Source organism: Oncorhynchus keta, chromosome 9 (assembly GCF_023373465.1).
Source record: "Oncorhynchus keta strain PuntledgeMale-10-30-2019 chromosome 9, Oket_V2, whole genome shotgun sequence".
Lineage (NCBI taxonomy): Eukaryota > Metazoa > Chordata > Actinopteri > Salmoniformes > Salmonidae > Oncorhynchus > Oncorhynchus keta.
In genome coordinates this window covers 554047-581841 of record NC_068429.1, presented here as the reverse complement: position 1 = coordinate 581841, position 27795 = coordinate 554047, and the positions used below count along the sequence as shown (strand labels likewise).

At 43.7% G+C, this 27795-nt stretch overlaps 1 protein-coding gene and 1 long non-coding RNA gene across 3 annotated transcripts in view; one reads left to right on the top strand and one right to left on the bottom strand.

Annotated features, from left to right (window-relative positions):
• Positions 1-27795, bottom strand: part of LOC118381963 (protein Hook homolog 3-like) — an 83850-nt gene that overhangs the window by 13858 nt on the left and 42197 nt on the right. Inside the window, 10 exon segments of the mRNA XM_052524756.1 lie at positions 4782-4864; positions 5051-5085; positions 9419-9506; positions 14079-14219; positions 16556-16625; positions 17174-17258; positions 18795-18905; positions 22224-22270; positions 22273-22424; positions 25256-25396. Coding sequence (XP_052380716.1) covers positions 4782-4864; positions 5051-5085; positions 9419-9506; positions 14079-14219; positions 16556-16625; positions 17174-17258; positions 18795-18905; positions 22224-22270; positions 22273-22424; positions 25256-25396 — 953 coding nt within the window.
• Positions 25502-26783, top strand: LOC127931623 (uncharacterized). 2 transcript variants are annotated; one of them, XR_008141952.1, is made up of 4 exons: positions 25502-25852; positions 25891-26156; positions 26347-26422; positions 26460-26783. It is a non-coding gene; the product is annotated as an uncharacterized LOC127931623 (long non-coding RNA). The 2 variants fall into 2 exon arrangements; XR_008141951.1 differs by having other exon boundaries at positions 25502-26156.

Sequence of the window (27795 nt, the reverse complement as noted above, 5' to 3'; positions counted from 1 at the left end):
TCTATTGGTCTTCTACTAGAGTTTAGAGTTCTATTGGTCTTCTACTAGAGTTCTATTGGTCTTCTACTGCCACGTTCTAATGGTCTTCTACTGCCACGTTCAATTGGTCTTCTACTAGAGTTCTATTGGTCTTAAACTAGAGTTATATTGGTCTTAAACTAGAGTTATATTGGTCTTCTACTAGAGAGTTCTATTGGTCTTCTACTAGAGAGTTCTATTGGTATTTTACTAGAGTTCTATTGGTCTTCTGCTAGAGAGTTCTATTGGTCTTCTACTAGAGTTCTATTGGTCTTCTACTAGAGTTTAGAGTTCTATTGGTCTTCTACTAGAGTTCTATTGGTCTTCTACTGCCACGTTCTAATGGTCTTCTACTGCCACGTTCAATTGGTCTTCTACTAGAGTTCTATTGGTCTTAAACTAGAGTTATATTGGTCTTAAACTAGAGTTATATTGGTCTTCTACTAGAGAGTTCTATTGGTCTTCTACTAGAGAGTTCTATTGGTATTTTACTAGAGTTCTATTGGTCTTCTGCTAGAGAGTTCTATTGGTCTTCTACTAGAGTTCTATTGGTCTTCTACTAGAGAGTTCTATTGGTCTTCTACTAGAGTTCTATTGGTCTTCTACTAGAGTTCTATTGGTCTTCTACTAGAGTTATATTGGTCTTAAACTAGAGTTATATTGGTCTTAAACTAGAGTTATATTGGTCTTCTACTAGAGTTATATTGGTCTTCTACTAGAGAGTTCTATTGGTCTTCTACTAGAGAGTTCTATTGGTATTTTACTAGAGTTCTATTGGTCTTCTGCTAGAGAGTTCTATTGGTCTTCTACTAGAGTTCTATTGGTCTTCTACTAGAGAGTTCTATTGGTCTTCTACTAGAGTTCTATTGGTCTTCTACTAGAGAGTTCTATTGGTCTTCTACTAGAGTTCTATTGGTCTTCTACTAGAGTTCTATTGGTCTTCTACTAGAGTTCTATTGGTCTTCTACTAGAGTTCTATTGGTCTTCTACTGCCACGTTCTAATGGTCTTCCACTACAGCGTTCAATTGGTCTTCTACTAGAGTTCTATTGGTCTTAAACTAGAGTTATATTGGTCTTAAACTAGAGTTATATTGGTCTTCTACTAGAGTTATATTGGTCTTCTACTAGAGAGTTCTATTGGTCTTCTACTAGAGAGTTCTATTGGTATTTTACTAGAGTTCTATTGGTCTTCTGCTAGAGAGTTCTATTGGTCTTCTACTAGAGTTCTATTGGTCTTCTACTAGAGAGTTCTATTGGTCTTCTACTAGAGTTCTATTGGTCTTCTACTAGAGAGTTCTATTGGTCTTCTACTAGAGTTCTATTGGTCTTCTACTAGAGTTCTATTGGTCTTCTACTAGAGTTTAGAGTTCTATTGGTCTTCTACTAGAGTTCTATTGGTCTTCTACTGCCACGTTCTAATGGTCTTCCACTACAGCGTTCAATTGGTCTTCTACTAGAGTTCTATTGGTCTTCTACTAGAGAGTTCTATTGGTCTTAAACTAGAGTTATATTGGTCTTAAACTAGAGTTATATTGGTCTTCTACTAGAGAGTTCTATTGGTCTTCTACTAGAGAGTTCTATTGGTATTTTACTAGAGTTCTATTGGTCTTCTGCTAGAGAGTTCTATTGGTCTTCTACTAGAGTTCTATTGGTCTTCTACTAGAGAGTTCTATTGGTCTTCTACTAGAGTTCTATTGGTCTTCTACTGCCGCGTTCTAATGGTCTTCCACTACAGCGTTCAATTGGTCTTCTACTAGAGTTCTATTGGTCTTCTACTAGAGTTTAGAGTTCTATTGGTCTTCTACTAGAGTTCTATTGGTCTTCTACTAGAGTTCTATTGGTCTTCCACTAGAGTTCTATTGGTCTTCCACTAGAGTTCTATTGGTCTTCCACTAGAGTTCTATTGGTCTTCTACTAGAGTTTAGAGTTCTATTGGTCTTCTACTAGAGTTCTATTGGTCTCCTACTAGAGTTCTATTGGTCTTCTACTGCAGCGTTCAATTGGTCTTCTACTAGAGTTCTATTGGTCTTCTACTAGAGTTCTATTGGTCTTCTACTAGAGTTCTATTGGTCTTCTACTAGAGTTCTATTGGTCTTCTACTCGAGTTCTATTGGTCTTCTACTAGAGAGTTCTATTGGTCTTCTACTAGAGAGTTCTATTGGTCTTCTACTAGAGAGTTCTATTGGTCTTCTACTCGAGTTCTATTGGTCTTAAACTAGAGTTCTATTGGCCTTCTACTAGAGTTCTATTGGTCTTCTACTAGAGTTCTATTGGCCTTCTACTAGAGTTCTATTGGTCTTAAACTAGAGTTCTATTGGCCTTCTACTAGAGTTCTATTGGTCTTCTACTAGAGTTCTATTGGCCTTCTACTAGAGTTCTATTGGTCTTAAACTAGAGTTCTATTGGTCTTCCACTAGAGTTCTATTGGTCTTCTACTAGAGTTTAGAGTTCTATTGGTCTTCTACTAGAGTTTAGAGTTCTATTGGTCTTCTACTAGAGTTCTATTGGTCTCCTACTAGAGTTCTATTGGTCTTCTACTGCAGCGTTCAATTGGTCTTCTACTAGAGTTCTATTGGTCTTCTACTAGAGTTATATTGGTCTTCTACTAGACTTCTATTGGTCTTCTACTAGAGTTCTATTGGTCTTCTACTCGAGTTCTATTGGTCTTCTACTAGAGAGTTCTATTGGTCTTCTACTAGAGAGTTCTATTGGTCTTCTACTAGAGAGTTCTATTGGTCTTCTACTCGAGTTCTATTGGTCTTAAACTAGAGTTCTATTGGCCTTCTACTAGAGTTCTATTGGTCTTCTACTAGAGTTCTATTGGCCTTCTACTAGAGTTCTATTGGTCTTAAACTAGAGTTCTATTGGCCTTCTACTAGAGTTCTATTGGTCTTCTACTAGAGTTCTATTGGCCTTCTACTAGAGTTCTATTGGTCTTAAACTAGAGTTCTATTGGTCTTCTACTAGAGAGTTCTATTGGTCTTCTACTCGAGTTCTATTGGTCTTAAACTAGAGTTCTATTGGTCTTCTACTAGAGTTCTATTGGTCTTCTACTAGAGTTCTATTGGTCTTCTACTAGAGTTCTATTGGTCTTCTACTAGAGTTCTATTGGTCTTCTACTAGAGTTCTATTGGTCTTCTACTAGAGTTCTATTGGCCTTCTACTAGAGTTCTATTGGTCTTCTACTAGAGTTCTATTGGTCTTAAACTAGAGTTCTATTGGTCTTCTACTAGAGTTCTATTGGTCTTCTACTAGAGTTCTATTGGTCTTCTACTCGAGTTCTATTGGTCTTCTACTAGAGAGTTCTATTGGTCTTCTACTAGAGAGTTCTATTGGTCTTCTACTAGAGAGTTCTATTGGTCTTCTACTCGAGTTCTATTGGTCTTAAACTAGAGTTCTATTGGCCTTCTACTAGAGTTCTATTGGTCTTCTACTAGAGTTCTATTGGCCTTCTACTAGAGTTCTATTGGTCTTAAACTAGAGTTCTATTGGCCTTCTACTAGAGTTCTATTGGTCTTCTACTAGAGTTCTATTGGCCTTCTACTAGAGTTCTATTGGTCTTAAACTAGAGTTCTATTGGTCTTCCACTAGAGTTCTATTGGTCTTCTACTAGAGTTTAGAGTTCTATTGGTCTTCTACTAGAGTTCTATTGGTCTCCTACTAGAGTTCTATTGGTCTTCTACTGCAGCGTTCAATTGGTCTTCTACTAGAGTTCTATTGGTCTTCTACTAGAGTTCTATTGGTCTTCTACTAGAGTTCTATTGGTCTTCTACTAGAGTTCTATTGGTCTTCTACTCGAGTTCTATTGGTCTTCTACTAGAGAGTTCTATTGGTCTTCTACTAGAGAGTTCTATTGGTCTTCTACTAGAGAGTTCTATTGGTCTTCTACTCGAGTTCTATTGGTCTTAAACTAGAGTTCTATTGGCCTTCTACTAGAGTTCTATTGGTCTTCTACTAGAGTTCTATTGGCCTTCTACTAGAGTTCTATTGGTCTTAAACTAGAGTTCTATTGGCCTTCTACTAGAGTTCTATTGGTCTTCTACTAGAGTTCTATTGGCCTTCTACTAGAGTTCTATTGGTCTTAAACTAGAGTTCTATTGGTCTTCTACTAGAGAGTTCTATTGGTCTTAAACTAGAGTTCTATTGGCCTTCTACTAGAGTTCTATTGGTCTTCTACTAGAGTTCTATTGGCCTTCTACTAGAGTTCTATTGGTCTTAAACTAGAGTTCTATTGGTCTTCTACTAGAGAGTTCTATTGGTCTTCTACTCGAGTTCTATTGGTCTTAAACTAGAGTTCTATTGGTCTTCTACTAGAGTTCTATTGGTCTTCTACTAGAGTTCTATTGGTCTTCTACTAGAGTTCTATTGGTCTTCTACTAGAGTTCTATTGGTCTTCTACTAGAGTTCTATTGGTCTTCTACTAGAGTTCTATTGGCCTTCTACTAGAGTTCTATTGGTCTTCTACTAGAGTTCTATTGGTCTTAAACTAGAGTTCTATTGGTCTTCTACTAGAGTTCTATTGGTCTTCTACTAGAGTTCTATTGGTCTTCTACTAGAGTTCTATTGGTCTTCTACTAGAGTTCTATTGGTCTTCTACTAGAGTTCTATTGGTCTTAAACTAGAGTTCTATTGGTCTTCTACTAGAGTTCTATTGGTCTTAAACTAGAGTTCTATTGGTCTTAAACTAGAGTTCTATTGGTCTTCTACTATCATTTATTATTATTATATATGTTCAATGAGAAGTAATAAATGAATAACTTACCACTAGAGGTGTATTTGGGCTCCAAGTCATCGATGTGAGCACACTTCTTCTGCAGTTCACTGTTCACTTCCCGTAATTTCTCCCTTTTAGAGACCACAACAACATCAGCAACAGACAGTCAGGAAACGCCACAATCGGTCAGGGCGTCACAAACAAGCATCATCTTCAATCGATCTGACCAAACTTTCAAACGTCCCAATCTTAATTTAACAAAAAAATAATTATAATAATAACATTTCACAATAGATAAAAAAAAAAACGTTACTTACATGTGAGCATCATTTTTCTTCTTCAGAATGATTGACTTTAAAAAAACAAAGAAAAAAAAAACAATGTTGGTTGTAGTAATTTCATCAGAGGGCATTGTAAAGCAGTAATGATATCATGTAGGCCTATGGGTTGGTGACTGTTCCCTTTTCTGATTGAGATAAATTACATCTCATCACATTGGATGGCTTGGAATTACGTTGCGACATATTTGATGTTACCATATTGATTTCCAGGTTTAGATTACCGTGAAGAAAATGAGAGTCCTGGACATTATAATGTATTTTCCTTACATTAAAAAAAATAAATAAAAAAAAAGATCATGAATGTACAGATTAAGCAGTTAAGATTGATATCTCATGTGGTATGACATAAGAGTGTAGCTCGGAAACAAAGCTTCTATAGAGACTAGAGGCACCCTGACCACCAGCAGGGACTGTAGATTGAAAAGGCACTTCTTAAAAAGGGCCGTTATCTACTTCCCCAGAGTCCGATGAACTCCTGGATAACATTCATGTCTCTGCGTGCAGTTTGAAGGAAGTTGCTGACTAGCACTAGAGTAATCGCTTACCAGCATTAGCACAATGACTGGAAGTCTATGGGTCTCTGCTAGCATGATAGTAGATACCTATAAACTTCCAGTCATTGCGCTAACGCTAGTTAGCGTTGGCTCACAAAACTACCTCTAACTTCCTTCTTACTGGACACAGAGACATAAAACGGTACCCACGAGTCCATCAGGGCTTCCCAGTTGCGCCGTGGTCTAAGGCATCTCAGTGCTAGAGGCGTCACTACAGACCCTGGTTCAATTCCAGGCTGTACCACAACCGGGCCGTGATTGTGAGTCCCATAGAGCAGGCGTACAACTGGCTCAGCATTGTCCGGGTTTTGCCGGGGCAGGCCGTCATTGTAAAAAATGATTTGTTCTTTAACTGACTTGGCTAGTTAAATAAAGGTTATATATAAAAAAAAAATCTGACTCTGGGGAAGTAAATAAATATGATCACTGCCAAAATCCTGAAGTATTTAAGCACTAATATAACTATAATAGAATGAAACTATTACACCTTGTCAGCGAGCAGCGAACTGTAGCTCAGTTGGTAGAGCATGGCGCTTGTAACGCCAGGGTAGTGGGTTCGATTCCCGGGACCACCCATACGTAGAATGTATGCACACATGACTGTAAGTCGCTTTGGATAAAAGCGTCTGCTAAATGGCATATATTATTATTATTATTAAACTAGGATCGATCTCCAAGCTATACTTACAATCGCCTGAATGGGGAAGCAGAAATAAAGAGAAAACAGAGACGATTTAATGCAGGACAGACACACAGAGGAGAGGAGAGGAGAGGAGAGGAGAGGAGAGGAGAGGAGAGGAGATGAGATGAGAGGAGATCAGAGGAGATGAGAGACAGAGAGAGAGAGAGAGAAGCATTTCAGTTAGGTTAGTCATGCAGTGAGGAGAGAAAGACAGGACAACGGGCGTTTAACATCGTCACAAACATATCATTCCTCCTGACGATGTCATGGCGGAGAGAGAGACAGGACAACGGGCGTTTAACATCGTCATGACGATGTCATGGCGGAGAGAGACAGGAGCCGCTATACAGATGACCTGACCTTTACCCTCCTAACAGGATAGGCTGGCAGGACAACCAACCAATGACTTCCACACGCTACAACATGAGTAAGACAACAAACAGAACACAACAACAACAACACACAACAACAACAACAACAACAACAACAACAACACACACCACAACAACAACACACACCACAACAACAACACACACCACAACAACAACACACACCACAACAACAACACCACACCACAACAACAACACACACCACAACAACAACACGTACCACAACAACAACACATACCACAACAACAACACCACAACAACAACACACATACCACAACAACAACACATACCACAACAACAACACACACCACAACAACAACACATACCACAACAACAACACACACCACAACAACAACACACACCACAACAACAACACACACCACAACAACAACAACACACACCACAACAACAACACACACCACAACAACAACAACAACAAACACCACAACACACACCACAACAACAACACACATACCACAACAACAACACACACCACAACAACAACACACACCACAACAACACACACCACAACAACAACACACATACCACAACAACAACACACACCACAACAACAACACACACCACAACAACAACACACACCACAACAACAACAACAACAACAACACACACCACAACAACAACAACACACACCACAACAACAACACATACCACAACAACAACAACACACACCACAACGCATACCACAACAACAACACACAACAACAACAACACACACCACAACAACAACAACACACACCACAACAACAACACACACCACAACAACAACAACACACACCACAACAACAACAACACACACCACAACAACAACACACACCACAACAACAACACACACCACAACAGTGTTAGAATGTTAGTGAGAAATGACAACAATATCCAGGCAGTTTACGAGTTGTTCTGACGGGTATGAGGACAATGAAACAGACTCGTATTTGTAACGTGTTGCTTTATGTTGCTGCATCAGTAAAGGTAAAAAAAAAAGCCATGTAATAGAACGACAATGAACCGACGTGACGAAAACAAGCCCTCCTCATCGGGTTCTAAACAACGAGAACAAGCCCTCCTCATCGGGTTCTAAACAACGAGAACAAGCCCTCCTCATCGGGTTCTAAACAACGAGAACAAGCCCTCCTCATCGGGTTCTAAACAACGAGAACAAGCCCTCCTCATCGGGTTCTAAACAACGAGAACAAGCCCTCCTCATTGGGTTCTAAACAACGAGAACAAGCCCTCCTCATCGGGTTCTAAACAACGAGAACAAGCCCTCCTCATCGGGTTCTAAACAACGAGAACAAGCCCTCCTCATCGGGTTCTAAACAACGAGAACAAGCCCTCCTCATCGGGTTCTAAACAACGAGAACAAGCCCTCCTCATCGGGTTCTAAACAACGAGAACAAGCCCTCCTCATCGGGTTCTAAACAACGAGAACAAGCCCTCCTCATCGGGTTCTAAACAACGAGAACAAGCCCTCCTCATCGGGTTCTAAACAACGAGAACAAGCCCTCCTCATCGGGTTCTAAACAACGAGAACAAGCCCTCCTCATCGGGTTCTAAACAACGAGAACAAGCCCTCCTCATCGGGTTCTAAACAACGAGAACAAGCCCTCCTCATCGGGTTCTAAACAACGAGAACAAGCCCTCCTCATCGGGTTCTAAACAACGAGAACAAGCCCTCCTCATCGGGTTCTAAACAACGAGAACAAGCCCTCCTCATCGGGTTCTAAACAACGAGAACAAGCCCTCCTCATCGGGTTCTAAACAATGAGAACAAGCCCTCCTCATCGGGTTCTAAACAACGAGAACAAGCCCTCCTCATCGGGTTCTAAACAACGAGAACAAGCCCTCCTCATCGGGTTCTAAACAACGAGAACAAGCCCTCCTCATTGGGTTCTAAACAACGAGAACAAGCCCTCCTCATCGGGTTCTAAACAACGAGAACAAGCCCTCCTCATCGGGTTCTAAACAACGAGAACAAGCCCTCCTCATCGGGTTCTAAACAACGAGAACAAGCCCTCCTCATCGGGTTCTAAACAACGAGAACAAGCCCTCCTCATCGGGTTCTAAACAACGAGAACAAGCCCTCCTCATCGGGTTCTAAACAACGAGAACAAGCCCTCCTCATCGGGTTCTAAACAACGAGAACAAGCCCTCCTCATCGGGTTCTAAACAACGAGAACAAGCCCTCCTCATCGGGTTCTAAACAACGAGAACAAGCCCTCCTCATCGGGTTCTAAACAACGAGAACAAGCCCTCCTCATCGGGTTCTAAACAACGAGAACAAGCCCTCCTCATCGGGTTCTAAACAACGAGAACAAGCCCTCCTCATCGGGTTCTAAACAACGAGAACAAGCCCTCCTCATCGGGTTCTAAACAACGAGAACAAGCCCTCCTCATTGGGTTCTAAACAACGAGAACAAGCCCTCCTCATCGGGTTCTAAACAACGAGAACAAGCCCTCCTCATCGGGTTCTAAACAACGAGAACAAGCCCTCCTCATCGGGTTCTAAACAACGAGAACAAGCCCTCCTCATCGGGTTCTAAACAACGAGAACAAGCCCTCCTCATCGGGTTCTAAACTTAACAGCCCCATAGCACGACAGGATGTCGTGGGTTCTGTCGTTTCCTGTTTGTTTAATAAGCGCTCTGATAGTCGTAAGATCAGGGAGTTAATCTGATCTGAGATCAGTTTTAGTGGTACTCACATCGTCCGCTTTGGAGCCCTGTTCCTGAAGACTCCTCTGCAGCTCCTCCACCTGACTCTGACCCTCGATCAGTCTCTGGTTCACCAGTCTGGAACACACACAGTCACCATCATTCAGTGTGTGTGTGTGTGTGTGTGTGTGTGTGTGTGTGTGTGTGTGTGTGTGTGTGTGTGTGTGAACCCTCGATCAGTCTCTGGTTCACCAGTCTGGAACACACACAGTCACCATCATTCAGTGTGTGTGTGTGTGTGTGTGTGTGTGTGTGTGTGTGTGTGTGTGTGTGTGTGTGTGTGTGTGTGTGTGTGTGTGTGTGTGTGTGTGTGTGAACCCTCGATCAGTCTCTGGTTCACCAGTCTGGAACACACACAGTCACCATCATTCAGTGTGTGTGTGTGTGTGTGTGTGTGTGTGTGTGTGTGTGTGTGTGTGTGTGTGTGTGTGTGTGTGTGTGTGTGTGAACCCTCGATCAGTCTCTGGTTCACCAGTCTGGAACACACACAGTCACCATCATTCAGTGTGTGTGTGTGTGTGTGTGTGTGTGTGTGTGTGTGTGTGTGTGTGTGTGTGTGTGTGTGTGTGTGTGTGTGTGTGTGTGTGTGTGAACCCTCGATCAGTCTCTGGTTCACCAGTCTGGAACACACACAGTCACCATCATTCAGTGTGTGTGTGTGTGTGTGTGTGTGTGTGTGTGTGTGTGTGTGTGTGTGTGTGTGTGTGTGTGTGTGTGTGTGTGTGTGTGTGTGTGTGTGAACCCTCGATCAGTCTCTGGTTCACCAGTCTGGAACACACACAGTCACCATCATTCAGTGTGTGTGTGTGTGTGTGTGTGTGTGTGTGTGTGTGTGTGTGTGTGTGTGTGTGTGTGTGTGTGTGTGTGTGTGTGTGTGTGTGTGTGTGTGTGTGTGTGTGTGAACCCTCGATCAGTCTCTGGTTCACCAGTCTGGAACACACACAGTCACCATCATTCAGTGTGTGTGTGTGTGTGTGTGTGTGTGTGTGTGTGTGTGTGTGTGTGTGTGTGTGTGTGTGTGTGTGTGTGTGTGTGTGTGTGTGAACCCTCGATCAGTCTCTGGTTCACCAGTCTGGAACACACACAGTCACCATCATTCAGTGTGTGTGTGTGTGTGTGTGTGTGTGTGTGTGTGTGTGTGTGTGTGTGTGTGTGTGTGTGTGTGTGTGTGTGTGTGTGTGTGTGTGTGTGTGAACCCTCGATCAGTCTCTGGTTCACCAGTCTGGAACACACACAGTCACCATCATTCAGTGTGTGTGTGTGTGTGTGTGTGTGTGTGTGTGTGTGTGTGTGTGTGTGTGTGTGTGTGTGTGTGTGTGTGTGTGTGTTGTGTGTGTGTGAACCCTCGATCAGTCTCTGGTTCACCAGTCTGGAACACAGACAGTCACCATCATTCAGTGTGTGTGTGTGTGTGTGTGTGTGTGTGTGTGTGTGTGTGTGTGTGTGTGTGTGTGTGTGTGTGTGTGTGTGTGTGTGTGTGTGTGTGTGTGTGTGTGTGTGTGTGTGTGTGTGTGTGTGTGTGTGTGTGTGAACCCTCGATCAGTCTCTGGTTCACCAGTCTGGAACACACACAGTCACCATGTTTGTTTGTTTGTTTGTTTGTTTGTTTGTTTGTTTGTTTATACTTAACACCAGAACATCCCACTAGAGTAGTAAACAAACAACAATTTGACCAGCTAGGGACATGTTGTTAATCCCCACAAGGTCAAATGCTGTATCTAGGGGGTTTAGGGTTAAGGTTAGAATTAGGTTTAGGGTTAAGGTTAGAATTAGGTTTAGGGTTAAGGTTAGAATTAGGTTTAGGGTTAAGGTTAGAATTAGTGTTGGGGTTAGAATTAGGTTTAGGGTTAAGGTTAGAATTAGGTTTAGGGTTAAGGTTAGAATTAGGTTTAGGGTTAAGGTTAGAATTAGGTTTAGGGTTAAGGTTAGAATTAGGTTTAGGGTTAAGGTTAGAATTAGGTTTAGGGTTAAGGTTAGAATTAGGTTTAGGGTTAAGGTTAGAATTAGGTTTAGGGTTAAGGTTAGAATTAGTGTTGGGGTTAGAATTAGGTTTAGGATTAAGGTTAGAATTAGTGTTAGGGTTAGAATTAGGTTTAGGATTAAGGTTAGAATTAGTGTTAGGGTTAGAATTAGGTTTAGGATTAAGGTTAGAATTAGGTTTAGGATTAAGGTTAGAATTAGTGTTGGGGTTAGAATTAGGTTTAGGATTAAGGTTAGAATTAGGTTTAGGGTTAAGGTTAGAATTAGTGTTGGGGTTAGAATTAGGTTTAGGATTAAGGTTAGAATTAGTGTTAGGGTTAGAATTAGGTTTAGGATTAAGGTTAGAATTAGGTTTAGGATTAAGGTTAGAATTAGTGTTGGGGTTAGAATTAGGTTTAGGATTAAGGTTAGAACTAGTGTTGGGGTTAGATTTAGGATCTAGGGTTCGTTTTAGGGTTAGGTTTAGGGTTTTCAGGTTAAGGTTAGGGTTAGGGAAAATAGGATTTTGTTCTTCCATCCGCGTGGGGACCTGCAATCTACAAAGGTTGGGTTTGGTGTTTAGGAAAAATTTGACTTTTAATGGAATAGAAGAAGTGTGTGTCTGTGTAGCGTGTGTCTGTGTATTGTGTGTCTGTGTGGCGTGTGTCTGTGTATTGTGTGTGTGTGTATTGTGTGTCTGTGTAACGTGTGTCTGTGTAGCGTGTGTGTGTGTAGCGTGTGTCTGTGTAGAGTGTGTCTGTGTAGCGTGTGTCTGTGTAGCGTGTGTCTGTGTAGCGTGTGTGTGTGTATTGTGTGTCTGTGTAGCGTGTGTCTGTGTATTGTGTGTGTGTATTGTGTGTTTGTGTGGCGTGTGTCTGTGTATTGTGTGTGTGTGTGTATTGTGTGTCTGTGTGGCGTGTGTGTCTGTGTAGTGTGTAGTGTGTAGTGTATAGTGTAAAGTGTATAGTGTGTAGTGTATAGTGTGTACTATATAGTGTATAGTGTGTAGTGTATAGTGTGTACTATATAGTGTATAGTGTGTAGTGTATAGTGTGTAGTGTATAGTGTGTATAGTGTGTAGTGTATAGTGTATAGTGTGTAGTGTATAGTGTAGTGTGTACTATATAGTGTGTAGTGTATAGTGTATACTATATAGTGTATAGTGTATAGTGTGTAGTGTATAGTGTATAGTGTGTAGTGTATAGTGTATAGTGTAGTGTATAGTGTGTATAGTGTGTAGTGTATAGTGTGTAGTGTATAGTGTGTATTGTGTGTAGTGTATAGTGTGTAGTGTATAGTGTGTAGTGTATAGTGTGTAGTGTGTAGTGTATAGTGTGTAGTGTGTAGTGTATAGTGTAGTGTGTAGTGTATAGTGTATAGTGTATAGTGTATAGTGTGTAGTGTATAGTGTATAGTGTGTAGTGTATAGTGTGTAGTGTATAGTGTATAGTGTGTAGTGTATAGTGTGTAGTGTGTAGTGTATAGTGTAGTGTGTAGTGTGTATAGTGTGTAGTGTATAGTGTGTATTGTGTGTAGTGTATAGTGTGTAGTGTATAGTGTGTAGTGTATAGTGTGTAGTGTATAGTGTATAGTGTATAGTTTGTAGTGTATAGTGTATAGTGTATAGTGTGTAGTGTATAGTGTGTAGTGTATAGTGTATAGTGTGTAGTGTATAGTGTATAGTGTATAGTGTGTAGTGTATAGTGTATAGTGTATAGTGTATAGTGTGTACTATATAGTGTGTACTATATAGTTTGTAGTGTATAGTGTATAGTGTGTACTATATAGTGTGTACTATATAGTTTGTAGTGTATAGTGTATAGTGTATAGTGTGTACTATATAGTGTGTACTATATAGTTTGTAGTGTATAGTGTATAGTGTGTAGTGTGTAGTGTATAGTGTATAGTGTATAGTGTGTAGTGTATAGTGTGTACTATATAGTTTGTAGTGTGTAGTGTATAGTGTATAGTGTATAGTGTGTAGTGTATAGTGTGTACTATATAGTTTGTAGTATGTAGTGTATAGTGTATAGTGTGTAGTGTATAGTGTATAGTGTGTAGTGTATAGTGTATAGTGTGTAGTGTGTAGTGTGTAGTGTGTCGTGTATAGTGTATAGTGTGTAGTGTATAGTGTGTACTATATAGTTTGTAGTGTGTAGTGTATAGTGTGTAGTGTATAGTGTGTACTATATAGTTTGTAGTGTATAGTGTATAGTGTGTACTATATAGTGTGTACTATATAGTTTGTAGTGTATAGTGTGTAGTGTGTAGTGTATAGTGTGTACTATATAGTTTGTAGTGTATAGTGTGTAGTGTGTACTATATAGTGTGTAGTGTATAGTGTATAGTGTGTAGTGTATAGTGTGTACTATATAGTGTATAGTGTGTAGTGTATAGTGTGTACTATATAGTGTATAGTGTATAGTGTGTAGTGTATAGTGTGTACTATATAGTGTATAGTGTGTAGTGTGTAGTGTATAGTGTGTAGTGTATAGTGTGTAGTGTATAGTGTATAGTGTGTACTATATAGTGTATAGTGTATAGTGTGTAGTGTGTAGTGTATAGTGTATAGTGTATAGTGTGTACTATATAGTGTATAGTGTGTACTATATAGTGTATAGTGTATAGTGTATAGTGTATAGTGTGTAGTGTATAGTGTGTACTATATAGTGTATAGTGTGTAGTGTGCACCTGTTTTCTGTCTCCAGTTCGTTCTTCCTACTGTTAGCGTCCTCCAGTAAACTCTGCAGCAGAGCGATCTTCTCATTATCAGAACCCTCCTGGGCCAGCTTCAGCATGTTATTCTCATGTTGCAGTCTGATCAGCTTCTCTCTGGAACACAGGACCATCACATTATCCACATTACTGTCTAACACATTAACTACATTACTGTCTAACACATTAGCTACATTACTGTCTAACACATTATCAGAACCCTCCTGGGCCAGCTTCAGCATGTTATTCTCATGTTGCAGTCTGATCAGCTTCTCTCTGGAACACAGGACCACCACATTATCCACATTACTGTCTAACACATTACCTACATTACTGTCTAATACATTATCAACATTACTGTCTAACACATTACTGTCTAACACATTACCTACATTACTGTCTAACACATTACCAACATTACTGTCTAACACATTACTGTCTAACACATTACCTACATTACTGTCTAACACATTACCTACATTACTGTCTAACACATTACCTACATTACTGTCTAACACATTATCCACATTATTAGACATTTACATTACATTTAAGTCATTTAGCAGACGCTCTTATCCAGAGCGACTTACAAATTGGTGCATTCACCTTATGACATCCAGTGGAACAGCCACTTTACAATAGTGCATCTAAATCTTAAAGGGGGGTGAGAAGGATTACTTATCCTATCCTAGGTATTCCTTAAAGAGGTGGGGTTTCAGGTGTCTCCGGAAGGTGGTGATTGACTCCACTGACGTGTTAGGCGTGTTAGGTCCTAACTAGATTATATATATATGAGATTATATATATATGATACTAATGTAATATATTCTAACTATTTATAATGTTATATATTATATATATATGATACTAATGTAATATATTCTAACTATTTATAATGTTATATATATTATATATATATGATACTAATGTAATATATTCTAACTATTTATAATGTTATAGATTATATATATATGATACTAATGTAATATATTCTAACTATTTATAATGTTATAGATTATATATATATGATACTAATGTAATATATTCTAACTATTTATAATGTTATAGATTATATATATATGATACTAATGTAATATATTCTAACTATTTATAATGTTATAGATTATATATATATATGATACTAATGTAATATATATATATATAACTAATGTAATACACACAACAACTGAACTATTTGATTAAAGTAAAGTCATGTGAATAAATTCTGATTAATAAGAGATCAGCAGTAATGAACAGTCACGACCATCATGGGACTTTAAGTTCCTTGTTTTATTCTGTGTTGTTACATCATTCAACGCACATACTGCATAGTGCATTTCATGTAAAAAAAATATATATATATATATATAATTTTGAATTCAACCCGAAACGACCTCCAAAAGCTTATGTTATTTAGATTCGCTAGTATTCAGAGGCTGTTTGCAGGCTGCCCAAGGTGGAGCTCCATCAATGCTTTCCAAACCTTTTCAGCGGGGACACCATGTTTTCCACCAGAATTTCTGGCGACCCCCAGATCTAACGACAACAACATTTCCATTCTTTTACATCCAACAAATAACATAAAATTAAATATCAAAATTAAGAGAAACAATAAATACATGTACTCAAAATTATATTTTTCAAATTATCTTTCTGAAAAATGTTTGTTTAATCTACACGAGCAATTGTTGTTTTAAAAAAAAAAAAAAAAAAGCTTTATTTGGCGACCTCACTGCAATTCCACCGCAGCACCGACTTCAAGACCGCTGGGTTACAGGCGTCCAACTACCATTAGAAGGTTTTAGGAGGATGTAGTTACAATGGAAAAGCTTATAGTAGTGTTTAGTGTGGGAGGCTGGATGTCTGTCCAGGGTGTGGCTAGAGGCTAGTAAAACCAACCTGAAGGCTGAGGCCTGTCTAGGCTGAGCTAATCAATCAATAAAATGTATTTATAAAGTATTTTTTTACATCAGCCGATGTGACACAGTGCTATACAGAAACAGTAGATGCTGTTATTGTGAAGTGGAAACGTCTAGGAAGACCCTCACAGCAATGTTCCAACATCTAGTGGAAAGCCTTCTCAGAGGAGTAGAGGCTGTTATAGCAGCAATGTTCCCACATCTAGTGGAAAGCCTTCTCAGAAGAGAGGAGGCTGTTATAGCCAGCAAGGGGGGGGCGGGACCAACTCCATATCAACGCGCACGATTTTGGAATGAGATATTGGATGAGCAGGTGTCCACATACTTTTGGTCACGTTGTGTATCTGGCTGTGTCGAGCAGAGGGGAGAATGTCCAACCGACCAGAGGGGAAGCGGTCAGAGAAGAAGAGGTCTAATTGGTTTAGCGTATTTTAACGGAGACGGAAAGTACTAATCTTTGAAATGTTTAGAAAGTATGACAGCAGATAACACATCAGTGTTATGATAGATTTCTGGGAACTCAACCAATCATACCGGATCTCTGGGGTGACGATCTCTGCCGCCAGCGAATCAGAGCCCTCGTTACTGTCCAGTGGAACCATGCCTGGAGAAACACAAAGACGCTATGTCAGACACAATCACGTACTTAGACTAGAGGCACTGTAGGGACATGAACATACTAAGACTAGAGGCACTGTAGGGACATGAACATACTAAGACTAGAGGCACTGTAGGGACATGAACATACTAAGACTAGAGGCACTGTAGGGACATGAACATACTAAGACTAGAGGCACTGTAGGGACATGAACATACTAAGACGAGAGGCACTGTAGGGACATGAACATACTAAGACTAGAGGCACTGTAGGGACATGAACATACTAAGACTAGAGCCACTGTAGGGACATGAACATACTAAGACTAGAGGCACTGTAGGGACATGAACATACTAAGACTAGAGGCACTGAAGGGACATGAACATACTAAGACTAGAGGCACTGTAGGGACATGAACATACTAAGACTAGAGGCACTGTAGGGACATGAACATACTAAGACGAGAGGCACTGAAGGGACATGGACATACTAAGACGAGAGGCACTGTAGTTGTGTACAGTACTGTAAAGAGCAGGAGTGTCTGTGACTGTTACCTGTAGACAGTTGTCCTTCCTGAGCCTCAACAAAACGCAGCTCCTCAATGGTCTCCTTTAGGGAGTCTCTCTCTGACCTCATCCGCTGGAGGGGGGGTGGATAGATAGAGAGAGAGAGAGATCTTTTGTGACGGATGGCTTCCTGTTAATGCTCTATTTCCGGTATCACAGATGACTGGTTGACAATGGAAAGACCATGTTAACCTGTAGTTCTGTACAGTACTGTAAAGTCAATGTTAACCTGTAGTTCTGTACAGTACTGTAAAGTGAAAGTTAACCTGTAGTTCTGTACAGTACTGTAAAGTCAATGTTAACCTGTAGTTCTGTACAGTACTGTAAAGTGAAAGTCAACCTGTTGTTCTGTACAGTACTGTAAAGCCAATGTTAACCTGTAGTTCTGTACAGGACTGTAAAGTGAAAGTCAACCTGTAGTTCTGTACAGTACTGTAAAGTCGATGTTTACCTGTAGTTCTGTAAATTAGAGTAGTACTGAAGTACAGTACTGTAAAGTGAAAGTCAACCTGTAGTTCTGTACAGGACTGTAAAGTGAAAGTCAACCTGTAGTTCTGTACAGGACTGTAAAGTCAATGTTAACCTGTAGTTCTGTACAGTACTGTAAAGTGAAAGTCAACCTGTAGTTCTGTACAGTACTGTAAAGTGAAAGTCAACCTGTAGTTCTGTACAGTACTGTAAAGTGAAAGTCAACCTGTAGTTCTGTACAGGACTGTAAAGTCAATGTTGTCCTGTAGTTCTGTACAGTACTGTAAAGTGAAAGTCAACCTGTAGTTCTATACAGTACTGTAAATTCAATGTTAACCTGTAGTTCTGTACAGTACTGTACAGTCAATGTTCTGACCTGTAGTTCTGTAAATTAGAGTAGTACTGAAGTACAGTACTGTAAAGATAAAGTCAACCTGTAGTTCTGTACAGTACTGTAAAGTGAAAGTCAACCTGTAGTTCTGTACAGTACTGTAAAGTGAAAGTCAACCTGTAGTTCTATACAGGACTGTAAAGTCAACCTGTAGTTCTGTACAGGACTGTAAAGTGAAAGTTAACCTGTAGTTCTGTACAGTACTGTAAATTCAATGTTAACCTGTAGTTCTGTAAAGTACTGTACAGCCAATGTTGACCTGTAGTTCTGTAAATTAGAGTAGTACTGAAGTACAGTACTGTAAAGTGAAAGTCAACCTGTAGTTCTGTACAGTACTGTAAAGCCAACCTGTAGTTCTGTACAGTACTGTAAAGCCAACCTGTAGTTCTGTACAGGACTGTAAAGCCAACCTGTAGTTCTGTACAGTACTGTAAAGTCAACCTGTAGTTCTGTACAGGACTGTAAAGTAAAGTCAACCTGTAGTTCTGTACAGGACTGTAAAGTAAAGTCAACCTGTAGTTCTGTACAGTACTGTAAAGTCAACCTGTAGTTCTGTACAGGACTGTAAAGTCAACCTGTAGTTCTGTACAGTACTGTAAAGTCAACCTGTAGTTCTGTACAGTACTGTAAAGTCAACCTGTAGTTCTGTACAGGACTGTAAAGTCAACCTGTAGTTCTGTACAGGACTGTAAAGTCAACCTGTAGTTCTGTACAGGACTGTAAAGCCAAATGAACCATTGTACCACCTACATCCTTTTCTTTCTGGAGAGAGTCCACCTTCTCCTTGAGTCTCTTGTATTCAAACTCCATCTTGTCTGTCTTTTTGGACTCCTCAGACAGCTTGTTCTGCAGCTCTACCACCTGGGGACAACGAGGACAGTATGTTAACCTGTCTCTCTCTGTGTGTGTAGTGGTGTTCGGTCTCTATCCATACCTGTCTCTCTGTGTGTGTGTAGTGGTGTTCGGTCTCTATCCATACCTGTCTCTCTGTGTGTGTGTAGTGGTGTTCAGTCTCTATCCATACCTGTCTCTCTGTGTGTGTGTAGTGGTGTTCGGTCTCTATCCATACCTGTCTCTCTGTGTGTGTGTAGTGGTGTTCGGTCTCTATCCATACCTGTCTCTCTGTGTGTTTGTAGTGGTGTTCGGTCTCTATCCATACCTGTCTCTCTGTGTGTTTGTAGTGGTGTTCAGTCTCTATCCATACCTGTCTCTCTGTGTGTTTGTAGTGGTGTTCAGTCTCTATCCATACCTGTCTCTCTGTGTGTTTGTAGTGGTGTTCAGTCTCTATCCATACCTGTCTCTCTGTGTGTGTGTAGTGGTGTTCAGTCTCTATCCATACCGGTCTCTCTGTGTGTTTGTAGTGGTGTTCAGTCTCTATCCATACCCATCTCTCTGTGTGTTTGTAGTGGTGTTCAGTCTCTATCCATACCCATCTCTCTGTGTGTGTAGTGGTGTTCAGTCTCTATCCATACCCATCTCTCTGTGTGTGTAGTGGTGTTCGGTCTCTATCCATACCGGTCTCTGTGTGTTTGTAGTGGTGTTCAGTCTCTATCCATACCCATCTCTGTGTGTGTGTAGTGGTGTTCGGTCTCTATCCACACCGGTCTCTCTGTGTGTTTGTAGTGGTGTGTAGTGGTGTTCGGTCTCTATCCATACCTGTCTCTCTGTGTGTTTGTAGTGGTGTTCAGTCTCTATCCACACCCATCTCTCTGTGTGTGTAGTGGTGTTCAGTCTCTATGCATACCGGTCTCTGTGTGTGTGTAGTGGTGTTCGGTCTCTATACATACCCATCTCTCTGTGTGTGTAGTGGTGTTCGGTCTCTATCCATACCTGTCTCTCTGTGTGTGTGTAGTGGTGTTAAGTCTCTATCCATACCTGTCTCTCTGTGTGTTTGTAGTGGTGTTCAGTCTCTATCCATACCTGTCTCTCTGTGTGTTTGTAGTGGTGTTCAGTCTCTACCCATACCCGTCTCTCTGTGTGTTTGTAGTTGTGTGTAGTGGTGTTCGGTCTCTATCCATACCAGTCTCTCTGTGTGTTTGTAGTTGTGTGTAGTGGTGTTCGGTCTCTATCCATATCTGTCTCTCTGTGTGTTTGTAGTTGTGTTCAGTCTCTATCCATACCTGTCTCTCTGTGTGTTTGTAGTGGTGTTCGGTCTCTATCCATACCTGTCTCTCTCTGTGTGTAGTGGTGTTCGGTCTCTATCCATACCCATCTCTCTGTGTGTGTAGTGGTGTTCGGTCTCTATCCATACCTGTCTCTCTGTGTGTTTGTAGTGGTGTTCGGTCTCTATCCATACCTGTCTCTCTGTGTGTGTAGTGGTGTTCGGTCTCTACCCATACCTGTCTCTCTGTGTGTTTGTAGTGGTGTTCAGTCTCTACCCATACCTGTCTCTCTGTGTGTTTGTAGTGGTGTTCGGTCTCTATCCATACCCGTCTCTCTCTGTGTGTGTGTAGTGGTGTTCGGACTCTATCCATACCCATCTCTCTGTGTCTTTGTAGTGGTGTTCGGTCTCTATCCATACCGGTCTCTCTGTGTGTATGTAGTGGTGTTCAGTCTCTACCCATACCTGTCTCTCTGTGTGTGTAGTGGTGTTCGGTCTCTATCCATACCTGTCTCTCTGTGTGTTTGTAGTGGTGTGTAGTGGTGTTCAGTCTCTATACATACCTGTCTCTCTGTGTTTGTAGTGGTGTTCGGTCTCTACCCATACCTGTCTCTCTGTGTGTTTGTAGTGGTGTGTAGTGGTGTTCAGTCTCTACCCATACCTGTCTCTCTGTGTGTGTAGTGGTGTTCGGTCTCTATCCATACCCGTCTCTCTCTGTGTGTGTTTGTAGTGGTGTTCGGTCTCTATCCATACCCGTCTCTCTGTGTGTTTGTAGTGGTGTTCGGTCTCTATCCATACCTGTCTCTCTCTTTGTGTTTGTAGTGGTGTTCAGTCTCTATCCACACCCATCTCTCTGTGTGTGTAGTGGTGTTCAGTCTCTATGCATACCGGTCTCTGTGTGTGTAGTGGTGTTCGGTCTCTATCCATACCCGTCTCTCTGTGTGTGTAGTGGTGTTCGGTCTCTATCCATACCGGTCTCTGTGTGTGTGTGTAGTGGTGTTCGGTCTCTATCCATACCTGTCTCTCTGTGTGTTTGTAGTGGTGTTCAGTCTCTATCCATACCTGTCTCTCTGTGTGTTTGTAGTGGTGTTCGGTCTCTATTCATACCTGTCTCTCTGTGTGTTTGTAGTTGTGTGTAGTGGTTTTCGGTCTCTATCCATACCAGTCTCTCTGTGTGTTTGTAGTGGTGTTCGGTCTCTATCCATACCTGTCTCTCTGTGTGTTTGTAGTGGTGTTCAGTCTCTATCCATACCTGTCTCTCTGTGTGTTTGTAGTGGTGTTCGGTCTCTATCCATACCTGTCTCTCTGTGTGTGTGTAGTGGTGTTCGGTCTCTATCCATACCCATCTCTCTGTGTGTGTAGTGGTGTTCGGTCTCTATCCATACCTGTCTCTCTGTGTGTTTGTAGTGGTGTTCGGTCTCTATCCATACCTGTCTCTCTGTGTGTGTAGTGGTGTTCGGTCTCTACCCATACCTGTCTCTCTGTGTGTGTAGTGGTGTTCGGTCTCTACCCATACCTGTCTCTCTGTGTGTTTGTAGTGGTGTTCGGTCTCTACCCATACCTGTCTCTCTGTGTGTTTGTAGTGGTGTGTAGTGGTGTTCAGTCTCTACCCATACCTGTCTCTCTGTGTGTGTAGTGGTGTTCGGTCTCTATCCATACCCGTCTCTCTCTGTGTGTTTGTAGTGGTGTTCGGTCTCTATCCATACCTGTCTCTCTCTGTGTGTTTGTAGTGGTGTTCGGTCTCTATCCATACCTGTCTCTCTCTGTGTGTTTGTAGTGGTGTTCGGTCTCTATCCATACCTGTCTCTCTGTGTGTTTGTAGTGGTGTTCGGTCTCTATCCATACCTGTCTCTCTCTGTGTGTTTGTAGTGGTGTTCGGTCTCTATCCATACCTGTCTCTCTCTGTGTGTTTGTAGTGGTGTTCGGTCTCTATCCATACCCGTCTCTCTCTGTGTGTTTGTAGTGGTGTTCGGTCTCTATCCATACCTGTCTCTCTCTGTGTGTTTGTAGTGGTGTTCGGTCTCTATCCATACCTGTCTCTCTGTGTGTTTGTAGTGGTGTTCGGTCTCTATCCATACCTGTCTCTTGTAGGACTCCAGCTGTCCTCTCGTGGTGTTGGCTCTTGCACTTCTTCCTCCAGACTGACAGTGTTCTGCATGTACAGAGTGTTCTTCTCCTCCAATAGCTTGACCTGTCTCCTCAGATCTCCCAGGTCCTCCAGCTTCTTCTTATACGACTCCACCATGACCTCCAGCTTGGACACCTTGTCTGACGAGTGTCTGTGTGACACAAACACAAGCTAAGGGTTAGTGTCTATACAAAACGTTGTAGTGTCATCAGTGGGCTGACAACTATGTCGATGGCAGGCCACTAGTGAACCACGACATGCTTGCTAGCTGGGTCAACTCATTCTTGAGCGTTACTTTGCTTGAGGTCAATTCCAAATTAAAACTGAAATTCCAATTGGATTAGAGTGTAGGGGTTAGGGTGTAGGGGTTAGGGTGTAGGGGGTTAGGGTGTAGGAGGGTTAGGGTGTAGGAGGGTTAGGGTGTAGAAGGGTTAGGGTGTAGGGGGTTAGGGTGTAGGGGGTTAGGGTAAACCAGGGGGTTAGGGTGTGGTTAGGGTGTAGGAGGGTTATCCAGTGTAGGGGTTAGGGTGTAGGGGTTAGGGTGTAGGGGGTTAGGGTGTAGGGGGTTAGGGTGTAGGGGGTTAGTGGTGTAGGGGTTAGGGTGTAGGAGGGTTAGGATGTAGGGGGTTAGGGTGAACCCAGGGGTTAGGGTGTAGGGGGTTAGGGTGTAGGGGTTAGGGTGTAGGAGGGTTAGGGTGTAGGGGGTTAGGGTGTAGGAGGGTTAGAGTGTAGGGGTTAGGGTGTAGGGGGATTAGGGTGTAGGGGTTGGGTGTAGGGGTTAGGGTGTAGGGGTTAGGGTGTAGGAGGGTTAGGGTGTAGGGGGTTAGGGTGTAGGAGGGTTAAGGTGTAGGGGGTTAGGGTGTAGGAGGGTTAGGTGTAGGAGGGTTAGGGTGTAGGAGGGTTAGGGGTGTAGGGGGTTAGGGTGTAGGGGGTTAGGGTGTAGGAGGGTTAGAGTGTAGGGGTTAGGGTGTAGGAGGGTTAGGGTGTAGGGTGGTTAGGGTGTAGGGTGGTTAGGGTGTAGGAGGGTTAGAGTGTAGGGGTTAGGGTGTAGGAGGGTTAGGGTGTAGGGGTTAGGGGTAGGGGGTTAGGGTGTAGGGGGTTAGGGTGTAGGGGGTTAGGGTGTAGGGGTTAGGGTGTAGGAGGGTTAGGGTGTAGAGGTTAGGGTGTAGGGGTTAGGGTGTAGGGGTTAGGGTGTAGAGGTTAGGGTGTAGAGGTTAGGGTGTAGAGGTTAGGGTGTAGGGGTTAGGGGGTTAGGGTGTAGAGGTTAGGGTGTAGGGGTTAGGGTGTAGGAGGGTTAGGGTGTAGGAGGGTTAGGGTGTAGGGGTTAGGGTGTAGGAGGGTTAGAGTGTAGGGGTTAGGGTGTAGGAGGGTTAGGGTGTAGGGGGTTAGGGTGTAGGGTGGGTTAGGGTGTAGGGGTTAGGGTGTAGGAGGTAGGGTGTAGGAGGGTTAGGGTGTAGGGGTTAGGGTGTAGGAGGGTTAGGGTGTAGGGGGTTAGGGTGTAGGGGTTAGGGTGTAGGGGTTAGGGTGTAGGAGGGTTAGGGTGTAGGGGTCAGGGTGTAGGAGGGTTAGGGTGTAGGGGTTAGGGTGTAGGGGTTAGGGTGTAGGGGTTAGGGTGTAGGGGTTAGGGTGTAGGAGGGTTAGGGTGTAGGGGTTAGGGTGTAGGGGGTTAGGGTGTAGGGGTTAGGGTGTAGAGGTTAGGGTGTAGAGGTTAGGGTGTAGAGGTTAGTGTTCCAGAGGTTAGTGTGTAGAGGTTAGGGTGTAGGGGTTAGGGTGTAGGGGTTAGGGTGTAGGGGGTTAGGGTGTAGGGGGTTAGGGTGTAGGGGTTAGGGTGTAGGGGTTAGGGTGTAGGGGTTAGGGTGTAGGGGTTAGGGTGTAGGGGTTAGGGTGTAGGGCGTAGGGCTTAGGGTGTAGGGGTAGGGTGTAGGGGTTAGGGTGTAGGGGTTAGGGTGTAGAGGTTAGGGTGTAGGGGTTAGGGTGTAGGGGTTAGGGTGTAGGGGTTAGGGTGTAGGGGTTAGGGTGTAGGGGGTTAGGGTGTAGGGGGGTTAGGGTGTAGGGGGCCAGGGGTAGGGGTTAGGGTGTAGGGGGTTAGGGTGTAGGGGTTAGGTGTAGGGGTTAGGGTGTAGGAGGGTTAGGGTGTAGGGGTTAGGGTGTAGGAGGGTTACAGGGGTTAGGGTGTAGGAGGGTTAGGGTCAGGGGTTAGGGTGTAGGGGTTAGGGTGCAGGAGGGTTACCCCAGGGGTTAGGGTGTAGGAGGGTTAGGGTGTAGGGTTAGGGTGAGGGGTTAGGGTGTAGGGGTTAGGGTGTAGGAGGGTTAGGGTGTAGGGGGTTAGGGTGTAGGGGGTTAGGGTGTAGGGGGTTAGGGTGTAGGGGGTTAGGGTGTAGGGGTTAGGGTGTAGGAGGTTAGGGTGTAGGAGGGTTAGGGTGTAGGGGTTAGGGTGTAGAGGTTAGAAGGGGGTGTAGAGGTTAGGGTGTAGAGGTTAGGGTGTAGAGGTTAGGGTGTAGGGGTTAGGGTGTAGGGGTTAGGGTGTAGGGGTTAGGGTGTAGGGGTTAGCACCTAAGGGTGGGGTTAGGGTGTAGGGGTTAGGGTGTAGGGGGTTAGGGTGAGGGGTTAGGGTGTAGGGGTAGGGTGTAGGGGGTTAGGGTGTAGGGGTTAGGGTGTAGGGGTAGGGTGTAGGGGTAGGGTGTAGGGGGTAGGGGTTAGGGGTGTAGGGGGGTTAGGGTGTAGGGGGGTTAGGGTGTAGGGTGTAGAGGTTATGGTGTAGGGGTTATGGTGAAGGAGGTTAGAAAGTAGGGGGTAGGGTGGAGGGGTTAGGGTGAAGGGGGTTAAGGTGAAGGGGGTTACGGTGTAGGGAGGTTAGTGTGTAGGGGTTAGGGTCGTTAAGGTGTAGGGTCGTTAAGGTCTAGCGTGTAGGGGTTAGGGTGTAGGGTCGTTAAGGTGTAGGGGTTAGGGTCTAGCGTGTAGGGGTTAGGGTGTAGTTCCTACCTGAGTACATCCATTTCGTCCTTCAGTGTCTGGGCCTCGTCAGCCAGGGACGTAAGCTCTTCATTCTGCCCTCTCAGCTCTGTCAGCTCCTTCTCCAACTCCTCACAGCGGATACGATAGTCATCCTTCGCTGCCTCCAGCCTGCAGACACCCCAGAGAGAGAGAGAGAGAGAGAGAGAGAGAGAGGGAGAGAGAAACATACACCTCAGTCCAAACTGAAACCACAACTGATGACAGATACACAAACTCACAGGTCACTCAGTGCCTCAAAAACTTCAACTTGACATTTCGAGCTGACGAAGTTTACATTTTGAGGTTGTTTGAGGACGTTGTGCTCAGTTGGTTCGTGGGGGTACCAGGAGCCACAGAAAATGCCCCAGACCGACAATGGCCTATTATGGACGAGTGCCCAAACCCATAGTCCAGTGTTTCCCAAACTCGGTCCTGGTTTTTGCCCCTTTCACTACACAGCTGATTGAAATGAGCATCAATCTTTGATCATTTGAATCAGCTGTGTAGGTAAAAATCAAAACGTGCACCCCCCGTTTGGGAAACGATGCCATAGTCACCCAGTGACTCTCTCAGTGATGGCCCAGGGTCCTGTGGTGAACCAGAGACTGTGGTGATGGCCCAAGGTCCTGTGGTGAACCAGACACTGTGGTGATGGCCCAGGGTCCTGTGGTGAACCAGACACTGTGGTGATGGCCCAGGGTCCTGTGGTAAACCAGACACTGTGGTGATGGCCCAGGGTCCTGTGGTGAACCAGACACTGTGGTGATGGCCCAGGGTCCTGTGGTGAACCAGACACTGTGGTGATGGCCCAGGGTCCTGTGGTGAACCAGACACCGTGGTGATGGCCCAGGGTCCTGTGGTGAACCAGACACCGTGGTGATGGCCCAGGGTCCTGTGGTGAACCAGACACTGTGGTGATGGCCCAGGGTCCTGTGGTGAACCAGACACTGTGGTGATGGCCCAGGGTCCTGTGGTGAACCAGACACTGTGGTGATGGCCCAGGGTCCTGTGGTGAACCAGACACTGTGGTGATGGCCCAGGGTCCTGTGGTAAACCAGACACTGTGGTGATGGCCCAAGGTCCTGTGGTGAACCAGACACCGTGGTGATGGCCCAGGGTCCTGTGGTGAACCAGACACCGTGGTGATGGCCCAGGGTCCTGTGGTGAACCAGACACTGTGGTGATGGCCCAGGTCCTGTGGTGAACCAGACACCGTGGTGATGGCCCAGGGTCCTGTGGTGAACCAGACACTGTGGTGATGGCCCAAGGTCCTGTGGTGAACCAGACACCGTGGTGATGGCCCAGGGTCCTGTGGTGAACCAGACACCGTGGTGATGGCCCAGGGTCCTGTGGTGAACCAGACACTGTGGTGATGGCCCAGGGTCCTGTGGTGAACCAGACACCGTGGTGATGGCCCAGGGTCCTGTGGTGAACCAGACACCGTGGTGATGGCCCAGGGTCCTGTGGTGAACCAGACACCGTGGTGATGGCCCAAGGTCCTGTGGTGAACCAGATATTGTGGTGATGGCCCAAGGTCCTGTGGTGAACCAGATATTGTGGTGATGGCCCAAGGTCCTGTGGTGAACCAGATATTGTGGTGATGGCCCAGGGTCCTGTGGTGAACCAAACACCATTGAAGACCCAGTCAGAGTGAGTGAGTCCCTGAGGTTCCGTGGGTGAGATGAACCCAGGCAGTGTGATTTTTTACCAGCAGGGGCAGAGAGGTGGCTGAAGCCACCGCCGGGGGTTGGGGCCAAGGCCAGGGGGCAGGGTGAAAGGGAGGGGCAGGTAGTCCCAGTCCCAACTCAACAGAGACATCTCTGAGTGCCTGCTGTGAGTGCCAAATGGTTAGTGGCTGGTCTAGGATCAGTTGTCTTTTAGATCATGATGAATAACATAATGTGGACAAGGGAGAACTGATCCTAGACCAGTACTCCTACTCCGAGAAGCTTTATTAACATCTATTATCTACAGCTTATTAATACAGGCCCAGGTCTTATTAATACAGGCCCAGGTCTTATTAATACAGGCCCAGGTCTTATTAATACAGGCCCAGGTCTTATTAATACAGGCCCAGGTCTTATTAATACAGGCCCAGGTCTTATTAATACAGGCCCAGGTCTTATTAATACAGGCCCAGGTCTTATTAATACAGGCCCAGGTCTTATTAATACAGGCCCAGGTCTTATTAATACAGGCCCAGGTCTTATTAATACAGGCCCAGGTCCTATTAATACAGGCCCAGGTCTTATTAATACAGGCCCAGGTCTTATTAATACAGGCCCAGGTATTATTAATACAGGCCCAGGTCTTATTAATACAGGCCCGGGTCTTATTTATACAGGCCCGGGTCTTATTAATACAGGCCCATGTCTTATTAATACAGGCCCAGGTATTATTAATACAGGCCCAGGTCTTATTAATACAGGCCTGGGTCTGGAGAATAGAGGACCGCTTATTAATACAGGCCCAGGTCTTATTAATACAGGCCCAGGTATTATTAATACAGGTCTTATTAATACAGGTCC